Source organism: Pinus tabuliformis, chromosome J (assembly GCF_031772625.1).
Source record: "Pinus tabuliformis cultivar Carrire ecotype Pingquan chromosome J, CPIR1, whole genome shotgun sequence".
Taxonomy (NCBI): Eukaryota; Viridiplantae; Streptophyta; class Pinopsida; order Pinales; family Pinaceae; genus Pinus; species Pinus tabuliformis.
In genome coordinates this window covers 63047492-63065761 of record NC_142295.1, presented here as the reverse complement: position 1 = coordinate 63065761, position 18270 = coordinate 63047492, and the positions used below count along the sequence as shown (strand labels likewise).

General features: G+C 39.0%; 1 protein-coding gene across 2 annotated transcripts in view; it reads left to right on the top strand.

Moving 5' to 3' along the window:
* Positions 1-355: 355 nt before the first annotated feature.
* Positions 356-18270, top strand: part of GPS1 (geranyl diphosphate synthase 1) — a 316841-nt gene continuing 298926 nt past the window's right edge. The window contains exon 1 of one of the 2 annotated variants that reach the window (XM_089377112.1): positions 356-915. In XM_089377112.1, the coding sequence (XP_089233238.1) occupies positions 766-915 (150 nt within the window). In that variant the 5' untranslated portion in view covers positions 356-765. The remainder of the gene's footprint in view (positions 916-18270) is intronic. The other variant, XM_089377113.1, reaches the window with a different exon arrangement.

Below are 18270 nucleotides of genomic sequence, written 5' to 3'. Positions count from 1 at the left end.
AATTGATTAATATTAACATATTGTGACTAGGCTTAAGAAATAGATATCCCCTTGGCATAGGTCGTACCCTTATAATAATTATTAATGAGAATGCCTTCAAACTACTCATACGTGATAGAATTATAAATTCATGCTACCACCAACTTACAAAATATCAAAATATCAATACCAGCTCGACCCAAATTTTCAATTTAAAAAAAATTCATGAAAATATACACACTTCACCCATTAAATTTAAATGAAAAAATACATTCTTTTGACCATTAAAATATCATCATACAAGCTTTCATACATTTTTAGCTGAGATTCACTTGTAAATACCCGTCCTTTATATATCTTGTATATGCCACCCCACATTGATATAACTTGTAAATACCCTTCCTGTTCCATACGGTTTAAATGACTCTTGTTAACTGCACAATAAAAACCAATATCCCATGATTTTTAACAGGACCGGATTTGACTTTCCTGTTTGTCTTCATCTGCAATACCGTCCTCGGCTTTGCACCGCATAGTTTCTAACAGTGAGTACTGGACATGGAGGCGGCGTTCTAAGTTACTGGAAGGTTTGAACGGTCAAATTTGTAATTGTATTTGGTGATATGAGGAGGACGATCCGATCCGGCCAGTGCATACGGCTAGTAGTCCAGTCTTCAGGCAGAGTACCTCAAAATTTTTCAGAGATTTTTGGGGTATTATTTTTAGGGTAGCATTGGCAATTTCATTGGGCTTCGTCCTTCTTTCAGAGATACTGACTTAGGCAAGATGTATGCGAGGTGCATATTGAAGGGTAAATACAGTAGATTGAACCTTCGAAGGAAGCTATTCACTTCTGTAAAATCTATCAATGCTCTGTATGGACTTCCAGACAGCAGAAATTCACGCGGACAGAGTGATGGAGCAAGTCAGTTCAAGGTATGTAGAAATCTTTAATATCTTTTTGTTTTTCTTTAAGGCCTGGCTGTATTTTGTTCAGCATAAACATTTGTATTCGTTGGCGGAGGAACCAGATAGTTCGTTCATTTACTATAATGGCGGCGTTGTTGAAAACAAATCAGGGTAAACTGCAGGAAATATAGTTTTTACAATGATATTTAGCACAAAACATCAACGAAATTATGCTTATTTCCCTAGACAATTTATATGATTTCCTTGCCTCTTCGCACCGTATTTTGTCAAGCAATAATGTTCAAATGAATCAATTAAATGTGATAGACGGCCATATCGCTTTGAGGCAAAGATTTATACTGGCCAGCTTTGAAGTACCTTGCAACTTTGTAACTTCTTGAGAAATCTTATTTTATTTCATTTCATTAAGTTGCCACATGGAATGGCCCTGACATTGGAATGGTCAGTTCCCGAGACAAGATTTCCTTGCCTCTTCGCACCGGATTTTTGTCAAGCAATATTGTTCAAATAAACCAATTAAATGTGATGGACGGCCATGTTGCATTCAGGCAAATATTTTGTAGTGCTGAGGCTTAAGTATAAGTTTGGCCAGCTTTGAAGAACCTTGCAACTTTGTAACTTCTAAGAAATCTTATTCATATCTGTTCATTAAGTTCCCATTTGAAATGAGACTGAACTTTGTAACTTCTAAGAAATCTTATTCATATCTGTTCATTAAGTTCCCATTTGAAATGACTCTGAGATTGTTGCTTCCATTTTTATTTTCATCTGTTTTTCAAAGTGGCTGATAATCTCAATCGAATGGAGAGAAGTGAGGAACAGTTTATAGCCTCGGTGGAAAATATGTTCTCATATTCGTGTGTCCCAATCTAATAACCTAAAATGGAAAAAAATTGCTGCCCACGCTGTAATGTGAAAAAAATGCATAAAAAAGAAGAAGAAAATCTGACGTAAATCAATCTGAATCCCTGTTCTTATTAACGGCCTCATGTGGTAAACCGTTTTATGCATTGTAGAAAAGGTATATATATATGGAGCTGCCCTAAGTAAGTTTCGAACCTGTTTTGAATAGATACTCTTCTAGTTAAATTCATATTTGACTTATTTTTTTTCCCTTCTTTGTAAATATGCTTTGGGGTTTTCAATTAGGTAAATGATTTGTAGATAGAACATAATACCAAAGAAAGTGGGCCACAGAAAAGGTTGCTGCCCACAGAGCCATGAAGGGTTATAAGCAACCTAACCCTTGAAAATTTAAAGCCCAAAAAGCAATGTGGGGCCTTAAAACAAAATCCACTACAAAGTCATACTGAAACTACCTATTCAATGGAGTTGGGCCACCGAATGATGCACCATACAAAGTATTGAATTATGACGCAATCAATGCTATAAAATCATGCTCAAAATCATTCATGTTTAGGCATATGGAGCGGTCATTGTTATAGGTGCTAGGGGGTCTTCATCCTTGGGTTTCTAGGGCTGACTTGTTATTTGATATGACTTATCCACAATAGTAGGCCTTGAACAATGATTCAATGCTTCCTAGGGTTTGGCTGCTTTAGAGATGGATGGAGTCAACATTGTTATAGGGGCCAATGGGTCATCATCGTTGGCTTTCAAGGGCCTTGTTATTTGAGATGGCTTATCCACAATTGCAAGTCTTGAACCATGATTCAATCTTCCTAGGGTTTAGACACTTTAGAGATGGTTAGGGGGATGAAACATGACATCAAATTAATGTAATTAACGTGCACAAATTAGTCCCAGATCAATGATATTATTTATAAAAACAAATTTGGATACTTTATACAAGGTTTTTATGATAAAACTTGCTTGGAAAAGGCCTTGTGCCTTCGATTTTCTTCAAAATTTGTAAGATATGGTTGTAGCTTACTTCATATCTGCAAAATTTAATTCGTTATACTCTTTGGTCTTGAAATTGGAAGCTCAAGACCAAATTATATTGATCCCTTGGACTAGATATAGTTTCTATGCTCAAAACCCCAAGGGTTTCTAGCCAAATTATGATAAAACTTTAAAGAGCAAGCTAGGAAAATATTTACTAAAACAGAAAATTAAAAGTTTTTTCGATTTTAAAATGAAAAATTGGTTGTTGAGAAATGACTTACCTTGGCCACAATTTTAATTTTACTTATTAGATGGTTGGGTTGTGAATCACGTTCACCATTAAGTCGGTCATGTACTTTGAAGTTTGAATAGTGAGGTGGGCTTGGACTCAAGGAGAGTGTATCGCCCCCACCCATGTCTAAGATCTTCCACGATTTTCTTGATCCAACTAGGAGTGGCCTCTAGTGAAATGTCTCTAGTCTTTGGGTCAACTATGTGGTAAGTGAGATCTTCACACAATTGAAGCTAAACCCTAGTAGGATTGGTCTAACCTTTGGTTTTAACTTTGACTATTGGGCTTCAGAGCCTACATGAGTTTGCTGGCCGACCTTGACAGTTTGTCCATAATCAAAATAAATTCATAACTTCATTTTACATGTCAGAATGGGATGATCTTTAGATCAATCCTATATGAGTTGCCTCATATGAGCTGTCCAATGTGAAGTTTATCCCTAGTTTCCATATTTAATACTCCCTCTCAACTAGGGAGAACTTCACGTGAAAAACTGTCTGACAATCTTTACCATCACTATCTCTGCTCTACTCTGCTGAACTATGAAGAAAGAAGAAATGATTGAGAATGTATCATACCATTCTCCACTGACCCAGAGTGAGTCTCCAATAAAAGAGTGTGCCATACCACTCTTAACCGACCCGAAGTCAGTTTCCATTGATCCCAGATCAATATCAACATCCTAGCATAGGGAGTACGGTAGTACTAATTGGCCAGATGAGAGGTACTTCCCACGAGTCCTGGACTGCATGGGTAGGATGTGCTAGCAGGAGAAGGTGAACCATTCATCCTACTCATATGCCATATGGGAGGGTGAACCACTCAACCTATGCATATGCCACAATGCGGTATCACAGGCATAGCAGAAGGTGAACCATTCACCCTGTACACAATGCACCACTAGGGGTGGGTGAGTCACCCTATGGTTGCTCATCACTCCAAGAAGCACCCCAACCCCCCTGGAGTTCCCATAGCTCACTATCCATCTGGTATAGGACTCTCATAAGAGGGTTTCTCCACAACTCCAAGTCGTTCACAGAAGGTTAAGAATTTGACCTTCCCAAGGGGCTTCGTAAGAATATCGACGACCTGCTCATCGGTCCCAATATGATGGAGCCTTATTGCTCCCCGCTGTGCCATATCTCAGATAAAGTGTTACTTGATATCAATATGCTTGGAGTGATCATGAAACACAAGATTCTCAGAAAGACGAATCCCATTCTGGTTGTCACAGAAGATCACGGTGGTATCCAACACATGTCCAAACCGCTCACTAAAGAGCTTCCTCAACCAGACAGCTTCACAAGAGGCCAAACAAGTAGCAATGTATTCAGCGTCAACGGTGCTTAAAGCAATTGACTTCTTCTTCGTGCTCATCCATGATATTGAAGCATAACCTAGAGAGACGCAACATCTTGATGTGCTTTTGCGATCCACCACACTGCCAGACCAATTTGCATCAGAGTAACCATGGAGCCTCACATTCCCGACAATGTATCTCAGTCCATAAGTGATTGTGCCCTAGAGATATCTTAAGAGATTCTTGGCAGCAATCCAATGTATATGATGAGGCTCGACCATAAACTGACTCAATGTGTTTACTGCAAAACATATGTCTGGACGAGAGTTCACCAAGAACATCAGGGCCCCTATGAGTTGACGATACTTAGAAGGATTTCCCAAATCGGGCCTGACAACACTTCCGCATAACTTCTTGAAGTTAAGTTCCATCGGAGTAGTCACAGACTTGCAGTCCACCATCCCAAATCTTTCAAGTAGCTTCACAACATATTTTCCTTGAGAAAGGAAAATCTCCCCTGGCTTTTGCTAGACCTCCAACCCTAGGAAGTAATGCATCAGTCCTAGGTCCTTCATATCAAATTTGGAAGCCAAATCCCTCTTACATTGATGAAAAAGAGGGTCTGCACCTGTCAGAAAGAGATTGTCCACATAGAGTACTAAGATGAGAGGTCTATCATTCTCAACCTTAAAGTAAGGGTTCGGATCAGCTTCACTTCTTGTAAATCCTAGCTTCATTAGATAGCTATCGATCCTCTCATACCAAGCCTGGGGTGCTTGCTTCAACCCGTAGAGGGCTTTCTTCAACCTGCATACATGTGTTTGATGATCTTGAACTTCAAACCCCTCAGGTTGTTCCACATAGACTTCCTCCTTAAGTGAACCATGCAAGAAGGTAGTCTTGATATCCATCTGGAGTAGATTCCATCCTTGTGAGGCAACAAGGGCTTTAATCGAACGGATGGTGGTGTAGCGAGCAACGGGTGCAAATATCTCATCATAATCTACACTTTCCTTTTGAGAGAAGCCTCGAGCAACAAATCTGGCCTTGAACTTCTCAGTACTTCCATTAGCACCGTGCTTGATCTTGTAGAGCCATTTAGAGGTGACAACAGATTTGTCTTGGAGTCTAGGGACTATATCCCAGACATCATTCTTGATAATTGACTTGTACTCTCTGTTCATAGCATCCTTCCATACTTGTTGCTTCACAACTTCTTCTAATGAGCAAGGTTCAGACTGAATAATGGTGCTCATTGCTGTTAAGTACCCTTGGTACCTATTTGGCTTCTTGCTTTCATGAAAGGTCCCCCTAGGTGCAACATGTCTCTCGACATCTTCGGGAGTCTCCCTAAGACATGAGGGTCTCCTTTTCGAGGAGGAGGGCTCATGAGGTGGTGGATCAATGGGATCCATTGGTCCTTCAGCATCGGGCATTTGCTCTTCCTGCAGTTCTCCCTGCTTTCTTGAATTTGCTTCTTTGTCCTTCCTTGGAAGAGGAAGGTTACTAATCTTCCCAAGGGCAACATCCTCATCGAAGGTGACATCATGACTTATCTCCACTTCTCTTTGACCATGCACATAGATTCTATATGCCTTAGAAGTTTCACTGTAGCCACAAATGTTTCTTTCTTCTTAGAAGCATCCTTGCTTCTCTTTTCTTTCGGCACATGAAAATATACGGGGCTACCAAAAATTCTAAAGTGAGAAACATTAGGTTTCTTACCGGTGAAAACTTCTTCAGGAGTCTTGGAGTCCAACGCTTGATGAGGGCATCTATTTTGAACATACACGATGATGTTTGCAGCTTCGGCCCATAAGAACTTCGGAAGGATTTGATCATGAAGCATAGCACGGGTGGCTTCTACGATAGAACGGTTCTTCCTTTCAGCAACACCATTTTTCTCAGGAGTATATGCAATAGTAGTCTCCCTCTTAATGCCAGCTTCTCTACAATAATCTTTGAATTCATTTGATTCGTATTCGGTTCCATTATCAATCCTCAATATTTTGATCTTCTTCCTGGTTTGATTTTCAACCAAAGCTTTGAAAGAACAGAACCATGAGAATACTAAGTCCTTCTTCTTCAAGAAATATATCCAAGTCTTGCGAGAGAAATCATCTATAAAGGTTGCATAATATAAGTATCCTCCTAACGAGTTCACGAGCATTGCACCAGATAGATCAAAATGAATCAATTGCAATATGTTAGTATTCTTGCTATCACTTGAGGGGAATGGTCCCCTTGTATATTTTCCCTCAACACATCCCTAACATACACCTTCATGCTCTATTTTGAATTCAGGCATACCTGTAACCATCTTCCTGGCATCGGGTAGAGTCTTATAGTGAAGATGAGCAAACCTCTAGTGCCATAGTTCAGATTGAAGAGATGTGTCGCAAGACATGGCTCCCAATGGACTTCCTCCAGCTTGATATAAACTGTCAATCCTGAATCCAAGAGTAAATGCTTCTTTGAAATTTCTTTTCTACACACATACCTTTCCATCGATGAATGCCACCTTGAATCCATTGTCTTCCATCGTTGAGATAGACACTAGATTCTTCTTTAGATCAGGTATATTTAGTACTTCTTGAAGATGAACGGTATTACCTTGATTCAGTTGAAGGGTAACATTCCCAACTCCCTTCATGGGATAGGCGGCATTGTCTCCAAGGATAATTTCCAAATTTGTATCCTTCTCTATCAGATTTGAAAGAGCTTCCTTGTACCCGGTGAAGTGCCTTGAGGCACCACTATCAATCAACCAATTTACCAAAGTATCTAGAGGAGAGGCAGTAGAGAGGGCAGATATAAGATAAAATTCCTTTTGCTTAGAATTTACAACATAAGACTTATCATACCTGGAGTTTCTTGTTCTTTTAGAAGCTTGAACATTTCCAAGTTGAGTAGTGGAAGCATTCCTTTTCCCTTTGTTGTTGAACCTGCCATTCCTTTGATTGTTGTTGTTGCCCCTAGAATGATTGTGATCATCATCATGAGATATGTCCCGTCTATTTGGACACTCCCTAGCATAGTGACCAAACTTGTTGCAAACGAAGCATCTTCCCTTCCTCCCATTTTTGAATCCCGGTCTTCCTTGACTTTGCTTCTTTGAACCTGCATTGTTCTTCCTCTTGGCATGAGTGGAGAATGCAGTAGGATTATTCCTATTCGAAGGCATCTCCAATTCCATCATCCTTGTTTCTTCTTGAGAACATCTAGTCAACAATTCTTCAAAACCTGGATTTCTGTCGATATTGAGAATAGTAGTGTTGAACACATGCCATTCGGGAGGAAGACCTCCAAGGGCAATGAGAGTGAGCTCCCTGTCAGCGACAACTTCACCAATTGAAAGAAGATCATTTTTGATCTCGGTAATCCTCATGAAGTAGAATTAAATATCCTCACCTTTTCCCTTCTTTATATCCTTCAACTTGTTCTTGAGGAAAAATAATTGATTTGCATTGCTAGATTTGAACATGCCAACCAACCTGTCATATATCTCTTTTGAAATATTCAAATCGGAGATGTAAGCAACTAAGTGCTTATGAATAGAATCCCTGATGATCTTCTTGGCTTTGACTTCACCCTTCTTGTACTTTGTCTTAGCAGCAGCCGGTGCATTTGAAGGAGGTTCCAAAATCTTTCCCTGCACATAATCCATGACATCTTGCTCTTCTAAAGTCAAATCAAGAGACATCTTCCATGCATGATAATCAGACTTATCATGAAGCTTATCATCAGACTTGAAGTAGGATGTGGAGGCCATTGAGACTTGTTCTTGATCAATGATTGCTCCTCTTAGTGATTGCTCTTCACTCTTGCTTGGGCTTTGTCTTCACCTCAACTTCGATACCATGTTAATTTTAGGATAACAATGGTATGTTCTATGCTTAGAGCAATTTTACTTCAATTTTTTTTATTAGTCCAATATCATATCCAATATAACAATCACATCAACATGATAGTAAAATGCAGATAGAACATAAACAATAACAATAGAAGACAAGCCAACACAAGAGGACACAAGATATGGCACTAGCGAGGGACAAACCCCAATGTGGGGAAACCCTTGATCAATTCTTCTTATAATTCTTCAAAAGTTCAACAGAGAGAGTACAATTTACAATATTCACTTGCCCAAACTGATCAATCAAAACAGCAGAAACAGAGAGCCCTAACCAAAAAGTCAACGCTGGTCACGAGGGCTGAAATTGACCTCCAAAACAGCTCAGTCAACTTGGTCAACTCGGCCTCCAACAACAAGATAATGCAGCCCAAAACAATCCAAAAATAACTAGTCAAATTTGGTCAAAAAAAGTCAACGCAGCAACCTGAATTAGGGCAGTCAACGCAGGGGTCAAACCGCCCCGATTTTTTGTGCCTAGAATAACGCCCTGACAAATAGAAGTCTCCTCACAAAATCGAAGTCAAACAGGGTCAACGCTGGTCAAAGTCCACCTCTTGAAATTTCGACTTCCTGAAATTTCAGTCAGATCTAGTCAACGCAACAGCTAGAATTAACAAGTAGGAGAAGTAACATCAGTTTGCTGCAGTAGGCATTTTGGTGGAGGAATTTTCACAAGAGAATGGTCTATCTTTTATCTAGTGGCATGTACGTCATGCATGATGGCTTTGATCTCAGAAGCCAAGGTCATGGGGTCATCGTCCTTCAACTTTAGGTTGAAGAGTTTTATTAGCAGTTGCATAAGATACAATTCTGAGTGTGAGTCATACAAATCTTGTTACTTCTTTAAAGCACCATAAGAATTTGACTGAAAGGATGCTCCAACACCCTGGTTTATCAGCTCTGACTGAAAGGATGCTCCAACACCCTGCACAGGTTCCAACCTGCCCTAGCACCACCCGGTTGCCCTGAAGTGTTCTTAGGCTCCTACTTGAAGGAGACTCCAATCTCCGCCTTGCACCACCCTGCCACCCTGAAAATAAAAGATAGAAGAATAAGATAGATTACTTTGGAGCCACTAGTACCACTGTTCTGCTTCCTTTTCTCTTGTCATGTCACTATTACAATATTGCGTAATTGCCATTGCTAACTCACTGTCATCACCGACAATATAAATTTTGTTTGCCTAAACCCTAGCAACATAAATAACTCTGCCAAGTACAACTCTGCTTAGGATAGACACCTCTCTGTCAAACCTTGGCATCGTTGGTTCAAGCAAAAACCCTAGCGCAACAAACATTGACATAATAGCAATAATATACTTTCACTGTTATACCCTGGCAACATCAATATGTTCTCAACAATGCATTTTTTAATAGGTAAGAATGATTTATAAACTCAGATTAGCAACCTGTAAAGCAACCGTGAAGCATCTGCTCATAATTAAATAACCCTGACTACTACAACTCAGGTAGAAACCCTAGCAACAACATTTTACGAATCTGGTCACTATAATTGTAGCATATATCAATCAAACAACCAATCTGATTTGAAGCTTTTCCTCAGGAATACATGTCTCTATCATAGCTATCAACAATAACAAAAGGTATAGTATAATCTTAGTTTCCTAGCTGAACAACTCATACTCACATACATGGAATTCTCTTTCAAATTCTGTGTCAACAAGGCTCAATAGCCATATCAGCATAAAAACTCCATCATGCAAATGCTGTCACAACCCTAGCAATTTGTAATACCATCACAAAATACTCTTGTTGCTTAACAGTGCATCATCCCTAGAGGATAGTGATTTGAGATAGATCGAAACCAAAACAAGTCAATCAACTACAACAACAAACTCAAACCCTGGTCTTAGAATAAATTCTGTTCAAACTAGCTCATTTGTCAATTGGCAAAACTTTGCATGTCACTTCTGTTACATAATTAGCCGTACCAAGGACAAACCTTGCAACTTAGATCAAGGGAAGCATCATTCAACAGTTCTTTGCAATACAACCACTGGCTCATTAGCCATCTCTTCTCTCAGCAGTATTCAACGAATATACACTTAGCCCTAGCTCTGCAACATAAATCCTTGCCATACAGTAAACGAGCACATCGCCAGAGTTAACAGATCCACGAGAGGCGGTTAAGCACATGCCACGAAACACATAGGGAGCGCTGGTTTATCCTATGTCCAACAATTCCCCCCCTCCCAGCATGAGCAGAGTGTGATTCAAACTCGAGACCTTTGGCTCTGATACCAATTGATGAAAACTTGACTAAACTGAGAGGAGGGGTGAATTAGTTTAGTACATTCATGGACATTAATTTGATTTTCTTTAAACTCATTAACTGAACCGTTAAATGAGCAGATTAACACATATTGACTAGCAGATTCAATATGCAAACTACAAGTAATAAGTAAACCAAAAACATCACATCAACACATAAAAGCACCACATATGGACACCGAATATAAGTGGAAACCCATAAAGGGCGAAAACCACGATTTTGTTATTGTTGTGATGCAAAGGGAGGCTCCTCCTCCCTTATTACATCTTGATTTTCTGTAGGCTCCAACTTACAGGAGGCTACCACCTCAATTTTCTGTAAACGACAACATGCATGGAAGCTCCAACTCCCATTAGTTTTCTGTAGGCTACAAACCACAGGAGGCTCCTACCTCAACAAGCTCCAACCTATCATTTATCAAGCTGCAACTTGAAAGGAGACTACAATCCCTTGATACATAAAGAAAACAATGTGTTGGTTACCTGGTCTATAAATCTGCATACCTCCATCTTTGTCTTTGTTTCTCCTCCTCCTCAAATTTGCATCACATCAATTCTTCTATGTGCCAGATAATTAATGAAGAACACCTCAATCAACTCTAACACATTCTCTAACTCTAACCCCATAGCCTTACAACCTCACATATTTTTATAAGAAAACTTTGATGGCTGTTGGTATTCCAAACATGAATAGGAAGTGAAAAGACTTGTCTCTTAGCATTCCATTCATTTGTTTCCCACCTTTTGAGATTTTGAATATTAAAATAAATAAATGCTTCACCAAATATTATTTTCAGCCACTTGTAATGATTAGATCAACAAACATAGCAGCGATAGCCAAATAAAAGATTGTTATGCATTGTCTCTCTCGGAACATACCCTACCCGGGTTCTCAGGGTGTGTTCCACCAGGATTATTCTTCTCTTGGATTCCCAGTCCTCAAAGAATATCGGTCCTTAATGACTACTTTTATCTTGGATGCCCTAATACATCCTCAAAGAGCATCAGATACCAGATGTTTACCCAATCCTCCATTTTTTCTTCCCAAGTGAAGACAAGAATGATGTGTTTATCTCTCCCTCTTAATTAGGGAGGACATATCTATTCCAATAAAGGAATGTACTCATTCCTACAGAAGGAATGAACCTAAGCTCCCTCTTGGCTTAGGAATTTTCAAGTTTCTTTCCAAGTAAGAAACTTGTTTCCATGCTCCTTCTTAATTAGGGACCTATAACAGCTCTTGAGGTGGAGATGACGGGACAACAGCTGCTTGAAGAACTCCTCCTCACGATGTCATGAACTTCTTTTCATTATCTAGGAGTTTTCATGTTTGGGAATTCTACATAGGGCACCGACCATCCATCACTTTCATCCATGAGTCAACCATGTCATCATCGGAAAGTGATCCATCAGTCCATATTTGGCCTTCCTTCATTCCATGTTTACTTAAGGATCTTTCATCCTACTACATGTGCATCAGTGGTGGAAGACATCCATAGATCTTCCCTCGACAACCCTACATAAACCCATCCAGATATTTGTTCAAAAATAAAGGAATGAACATTAAAATCAATGTTACCTTTGTGATGGTATTTCATCATGACATCTTTAGTTTGCATCAGCATCCTGCATCCTCCCAAAGATATATATTGTCAAGTGTCTCTTTATTTTTCAGACTCCATCAGAGTCTTCATATCTTTCCTGGAGATATCCTAGTCAAATCTTCTTGGTCTTTCGGATGTTGATTGCCTTTACAATGGTTAAATATTCCACGATCTCTTCCTTCCTTTCTTCACACATTTCATTTCGAGGAGCTTCCAATCAGAGTTCCTCAATTATTGTCAACCACCTCATACTTCATATGAGGACATATCATGTTGATTTCATCTAGTGAATTTGTGACCCATGCATTCCTGCATCCCTTTGAGGGAGGAGATCCTTTCTTTTGATCATGCTTTTAAGATAGAGCATTGGTTCATGATACCTGCAACCATATGACTTGACTTCCACAATGTCAAATGTAAGCATACATACCTCATTTTTCCTTTGGGTCATCCAGACTTCCTGCAACAGCTTCCTTGATTGAAGAGCTTCAATCCCTTGATTTGCTTCACTTTTATGTCATCATACCATCATCCCATGAATTCCACAAGTTTGGAATTCTTGATAAAGCAATTGCTTCTCCTCATGATCGGTGAACCTTTTAATGAAGATTCCATCAGAGAATCTTGAGGATCTAAAGTATCCCCATCAACAGATGTATAATGAACCTTGTTCTAGATGACCTTGCCACTTATGTTCCCAATGAGATTCCCAAGAGCTATATCCTTGACTTCCATAGATTTTAACCATCTTTCATGCTTTTCTATGATGATGCCCGATCTCTTCCTTTCAGTGCTTCTATAATGCCATGTTGCATCCCATCATTTTTTGTACTGAATAATGATAGCCATATCTTACAATGGAAGACTTAGGAACTTGAGAAGAACTTAGGTGAGGAAGACTATCTCAATCATAATAGAGATCTCTTACTTCCTCATTCTTGGATTTCTTCTTTTCAGCTTCCTCCACTTCTTCGGTGATATGGGCTTCTTCTCTTCCTCTTTTGTTATTGTCCTTCTTGATCTTAGGACAATTTCTTTTGTAGTGCCCATATTCTTGACACCCATATCATTGAATCTTAGACATGTCCCTTTTCTTTTTCCAAGAACTAGACTTTCCAAAATTTCCCTTTCTTCTTGTCATTGTAGCATAAGCTTGACTTTGCTCACCTGCTCCCACATTAGATTTGGCCTTTAGTCTAGATTCTTCAATCTTGCACAGTAACCATAGATCTTGGAATGGAGTAGCTTCTTTCTTCCCATAAATACTTGAAGTAAAGTTACCCCACTCCTCTGGTAGTGCATTTAATACAACTATAGTCATTTCTTCATCAGGCATGACTTCTCCCAGATCTTGTGGTTGATCCTGAATCTCAGATATCCTCATAAAGTATGAGGCTATTCCATCTTCCCTTGACATCTTCAGCTTGTAGAGTTCTTGTCTTAATGAGATGACTTCTCCAACAATGCTTACATAATACAACTCTACCAGTTTGTCATAGATTTCTTTTGAAGTTTCGAGTTTAGATACATATGGGATGAGGGGATCCTTGATGGATTCTATGAGAATCCTTTGAGCCCTAACTTCCCCTTTCATATACTTGGCAAGAGCTTGAGCATCTTCCTTTCTTGGTTTAGTGATAGAACCTTTGACATGTTCCATAACCTCATTTTCAATGAGATTCAGATCTGTCCTTTTCTTCCATGCAAGATAGTTTGAAGCCCCAACCAATTTGTTGCTTTCCTTGCAAAAACACATTTTGACAGATTCAGATGTGGACATAAATATACATATAGAGAGAAGGAAACCAGTGGTAGTTCTTCCATGACATGTATATAAGAGACTGTGGTATAATACAAACTACCCAATAGTTTGCGGCACGGTACAAAATAATAATGGCCTGCTAAAATGGAATGACTGAGTGAGATGCTAAGGTCTAGCAATGGAGCCAAAAATGTTAGGGGCGCCTAAGTCTAATGATTGATGCAAGGGAGGCGAACTGGGTACAGGTTCATTGTCGAAGTCCCTTGTGGCCAACAGTAGATTTGACCATATGATCCTGGGGGAGGGGGGGATGTATGAGTGAGGGAAACTCCTAGCATTCAAGGTCGAAAAGAAGAAACTATGAATAGGTCTCTGACTGCTAATATGGGACTGGGAAGTAGTCGGATGTGTCAGGGGTGCCCTACTTTGGTCCTGTCTAGAGCTGGTCCCTTTGGTGCTCTAAGAACCTGCAAACTGCTGTATGGTTCAGCATCATTGCACTGGTCTTAATGGTATCTGTCAATCTCCCCTATGGGAAGGCTGAGAAGAGACCCGAGATCTCATCCTTCTATTGTCTGGAGCACTTTGAACCTCTACTTGTCGCTTGTGGCCTTGGTCTGACGATTCCACATGAAAGTATGAGGTGATTGTCCTAGTCATACCAGGGTGGGGCATGGTGTGTAAGTGCTGAAATCTGTGGCTAAAATTCTCCCAAGTGAAGAGTGGTAAGCATCGCTGGTCCTGGTATTTGAAGAAGGTAGAGAGGGAACCTCCCGAATCCTGATATAGTAGTGAATTTTGGTTGAAATACAGAGAAAAATTGGGTGCGCTGCGCTAAAAGAACACTGATTTGCAAAAGGAATCCCTCAAATTTCCTGGACAAACCAAGAAACACCAAAAGGACTAGGGTATTGGTTGTATGGTTGAAAAACCCTAAGAAACTCTGCTGTCCCGAAACAGTGCTGGAAAACCCTTGGTTTCAGACCTAAAATGGTCTTAAAATCTGCATTATTTTGCTGAACGAATGACAAATGAGGATGATGCTGTCCTGAAAAGGGCACCAAACTGCAAAAGGTTCCCTTAAATCCATTGAAAAGATAAAAAAACTGTTAAAGGAGGATGTTGGAAATTTTGTCAAAGGAGGAGGCCGTTGGTGAAGTCAACGGTAAAAAGCCCTGGAAACCCATTGCTGTCCCAAAAAGACTGCTTAAAATCCCTCATTTTGTACTTGAAACAACCTGGAAACAGTGTTGGAGGGAGAAGGAAATCTTGAAACTAGCTCTAGTACCATGTTGGGATGATAAAGAGATTGTGGATCTATAGTGAACACTTTTGCAAACCTCTAATCCAGTGTAAACCTTGAACATGAATATCACATAAAGAGAGGTGAACCCATGGACAAGAGATAGCGTGCCATCAGGTAAAATAGTCAATCACTAAGACATTTTGATATTATAATACAAAAGATTGATAAGTTATGTATTTATACACAAGTTACAGGGGGGGTGCCTTTCCCCATAGGGTGGGTTATGGGTGCACACAAAGGTCTAGGTTGGCCTTGACCACCTAGAATACTATAAAATAATGTTGACTAGGTCAATTATTGAACCATAACCAAGTGATACACTAATGAGGCCACTTATCCATATGTCAAGTAGGCACAATTGAAGATGACTATCATTTCAAGTTTCAACAATCTCAAATAGAAGTTAAGCTTTCATGTTAATAGTGATAACTTATAAGTTATACCTTTACTATCTTTTGCAATGTTCATTTATTGCTTTTGGTTAGGTAAGATTGTTTTTCTAATTTTTGCTGTTTTCCCCTAAGATTCAACATTAGATATTGGTCTGTGAAGCCGTTATGAAATCACTAAAATATTTAGACAATTGATATATGGATTCAGTGTTTTTTCTCTTCGTGTTTTCCTTTTGGAGTTAATATTTTGTTGATTTTTGCGGTGAATGTATTATAATGATAAGTGATTGGTGATACAAATTTAAATGCTGGTGTCATTGTTTCCAAGCTGGCTTTGAGTTTCTCTTCAAAATTTTTCACTTACCCCCTAAACCATTTTACCAAATCTTATGTCCATCAGAATCTCAGATTATAAATAAAGTTTGGACCGATTATGTACATTGATTTTTACAAGTAATCTATATACTAGCCCAATTGCTTCTGCTATTTTATTGTGATTTTTGGGTTTGAGATCTATAGCTGTCAACTGGCTAGTTTTGAGTAAGATGATGATTAAGATGTATCAAGAAATTGATAATTTTGTTGAGTCACCCACACGTTATCAAGCCAGAGCCTGAACTGGACCACTCTACTCCAAAAATCACAACTGGGAAAAACTGGAACAAAACTGATTCTTAATGTATTCATGTGTATGTATGTGTCATGTTTCTTTCTGGGCAAATACTACACAAGGGTCAATGATGCAACAAGGGTTCTTCAGACTCATTTGGGATCCTCGAATACAGGATTGGATTGCTTGAGGGTAAGCAATCTCAGGAAGGGAGGATTGTGATGCCCCTTTCGGAGAAGGAGGTTCAATGAATTTAATTATTCATTATCCCTTACATAAAACACAAAATTATAAAGTGAGATGAATAATTAAATTAAAAAGATTAATTATTATTTTATTATTTAACGAATGATTTGACCTGGTCAAAAAAGTATTATTTTATTTGTGTGTTGATCCGTTCCAAAGGGAAACAAGTTATAAAAGGAGGTTGAAGCTCCCTTTTGGATCATGCATTGGTTATTTTCATTTCTTATTGAAACCAGACGATTTAGATTGGAGAAGAGGAGGAGTCAATCAGACTTCTCAACTGGTCCTAACGTTGAAGACCTATCATTTTGGAGGCAGCAGCAATCTTCAGCAAACAATACAGCTAAGCATGCCATTACTGCCGGAGTTTCACAGGTTCGATTTTGAATAAGGAAAAAGATTGATTGGCATGTAATATTGTGCTGAATATTAATAAAATAATTGGCTGCATTTTGCTGTCCATTCTGAGAATACATTGTAATTATTTGCTGCATAAGGGTGTAGTGTTTAACTGAATACAAATTGCTTGACGAAATGTTGATAATGAATAATTAAATTTGTTGAACCTCCTTCTCAGAAAGGGACATCACAGTCCTCCCTTCCTGAGATTGCTCGTCCTCAAGCAATCTGATCCTGTATTCCAGGATCCCAAATGAGTTTGAAGAACCTGTTATCTCAAAATCAGGCCCTGGAAGGCTGCTGGTCAGGTTGATTCTAAGTAACTATTTCAAACCTACTTTAGGCTGAGGCTTAGCCTCCTCAACCTGAGAGGGCTCTCTCTGGGTGTAATAATGATTTTGATTAAAAATAAGATGGCTAACTCTTGTAGAACAACTGTGAAAAATATGAATGCTGGAAAAACATTAAGCATCTATCCATTGGGCTTATGGAGTCAACAACACCTCAATATAACAGTGAACTCAACCTTACATAGAAGTCAGGGCACTCAGCATTTAGATATTCAGAACATAACTCATATAGGACCACAGTTTATAAATGCATACAGGAAATCAGAGCACATTCAGTGAGTTCTGAGTGATTATACATCTATACCACTGTAAAAATTATGGAAAGAACAAGATCACATATTCTGAACAATAGAAATCCCTCATGAATCCTGAGAAGTAAAGTCAAAATTATATTACTGAAATGAGTCTTTACATAAGCCAAATACAAGCTGTATCATAAAATTTTCCAACCCTTATTACCTTGCTGTTTCAGCTATATATAGAGTTCTTATTCTAACTGATCGAGATTCCTCCTCCAGCATGAGGGGAATTCGAAAACTACTTCTAATGCTGACCACTCTTAAACTCTAACTACTTTAATAAATACAACAAAGTGTTGACTGGAGTTTTTAGAGATCTAAATCAACTATGACTCTAACTCCATAACAGCCTTGGTCTACAATCATTTTCGTTCTCTGACATCTGGTTCCCTTCTGGCGGTGGCTGTGATGGACCTTTAAGGCTCCATGTTTGTCTTCAATGTCACATGTTTTCCAATACCCTGAAACATAGGAAACTGCCTCTGTGTATCGGTCTTTAGTTTGCCTTAACATGTCTGGATCCAACGAAGTATATCCTTTATCTTTTAATTACCCAAAATGGAGCAGACTGCCACGTCCTTGATGTGCTGTCCACCGTTTTCATGCGTGAAAGCCAAAATTCTTGCAAACTGTTTCACATATCCTGAAGTGTGGTAAATATGCTCACTTTATAACAAAAATCTAAAGTTGGATTCGAATGCATATTCTCTCCACGTGTCTTGACCTGGTTGAATCTTAATAGCTTCAGC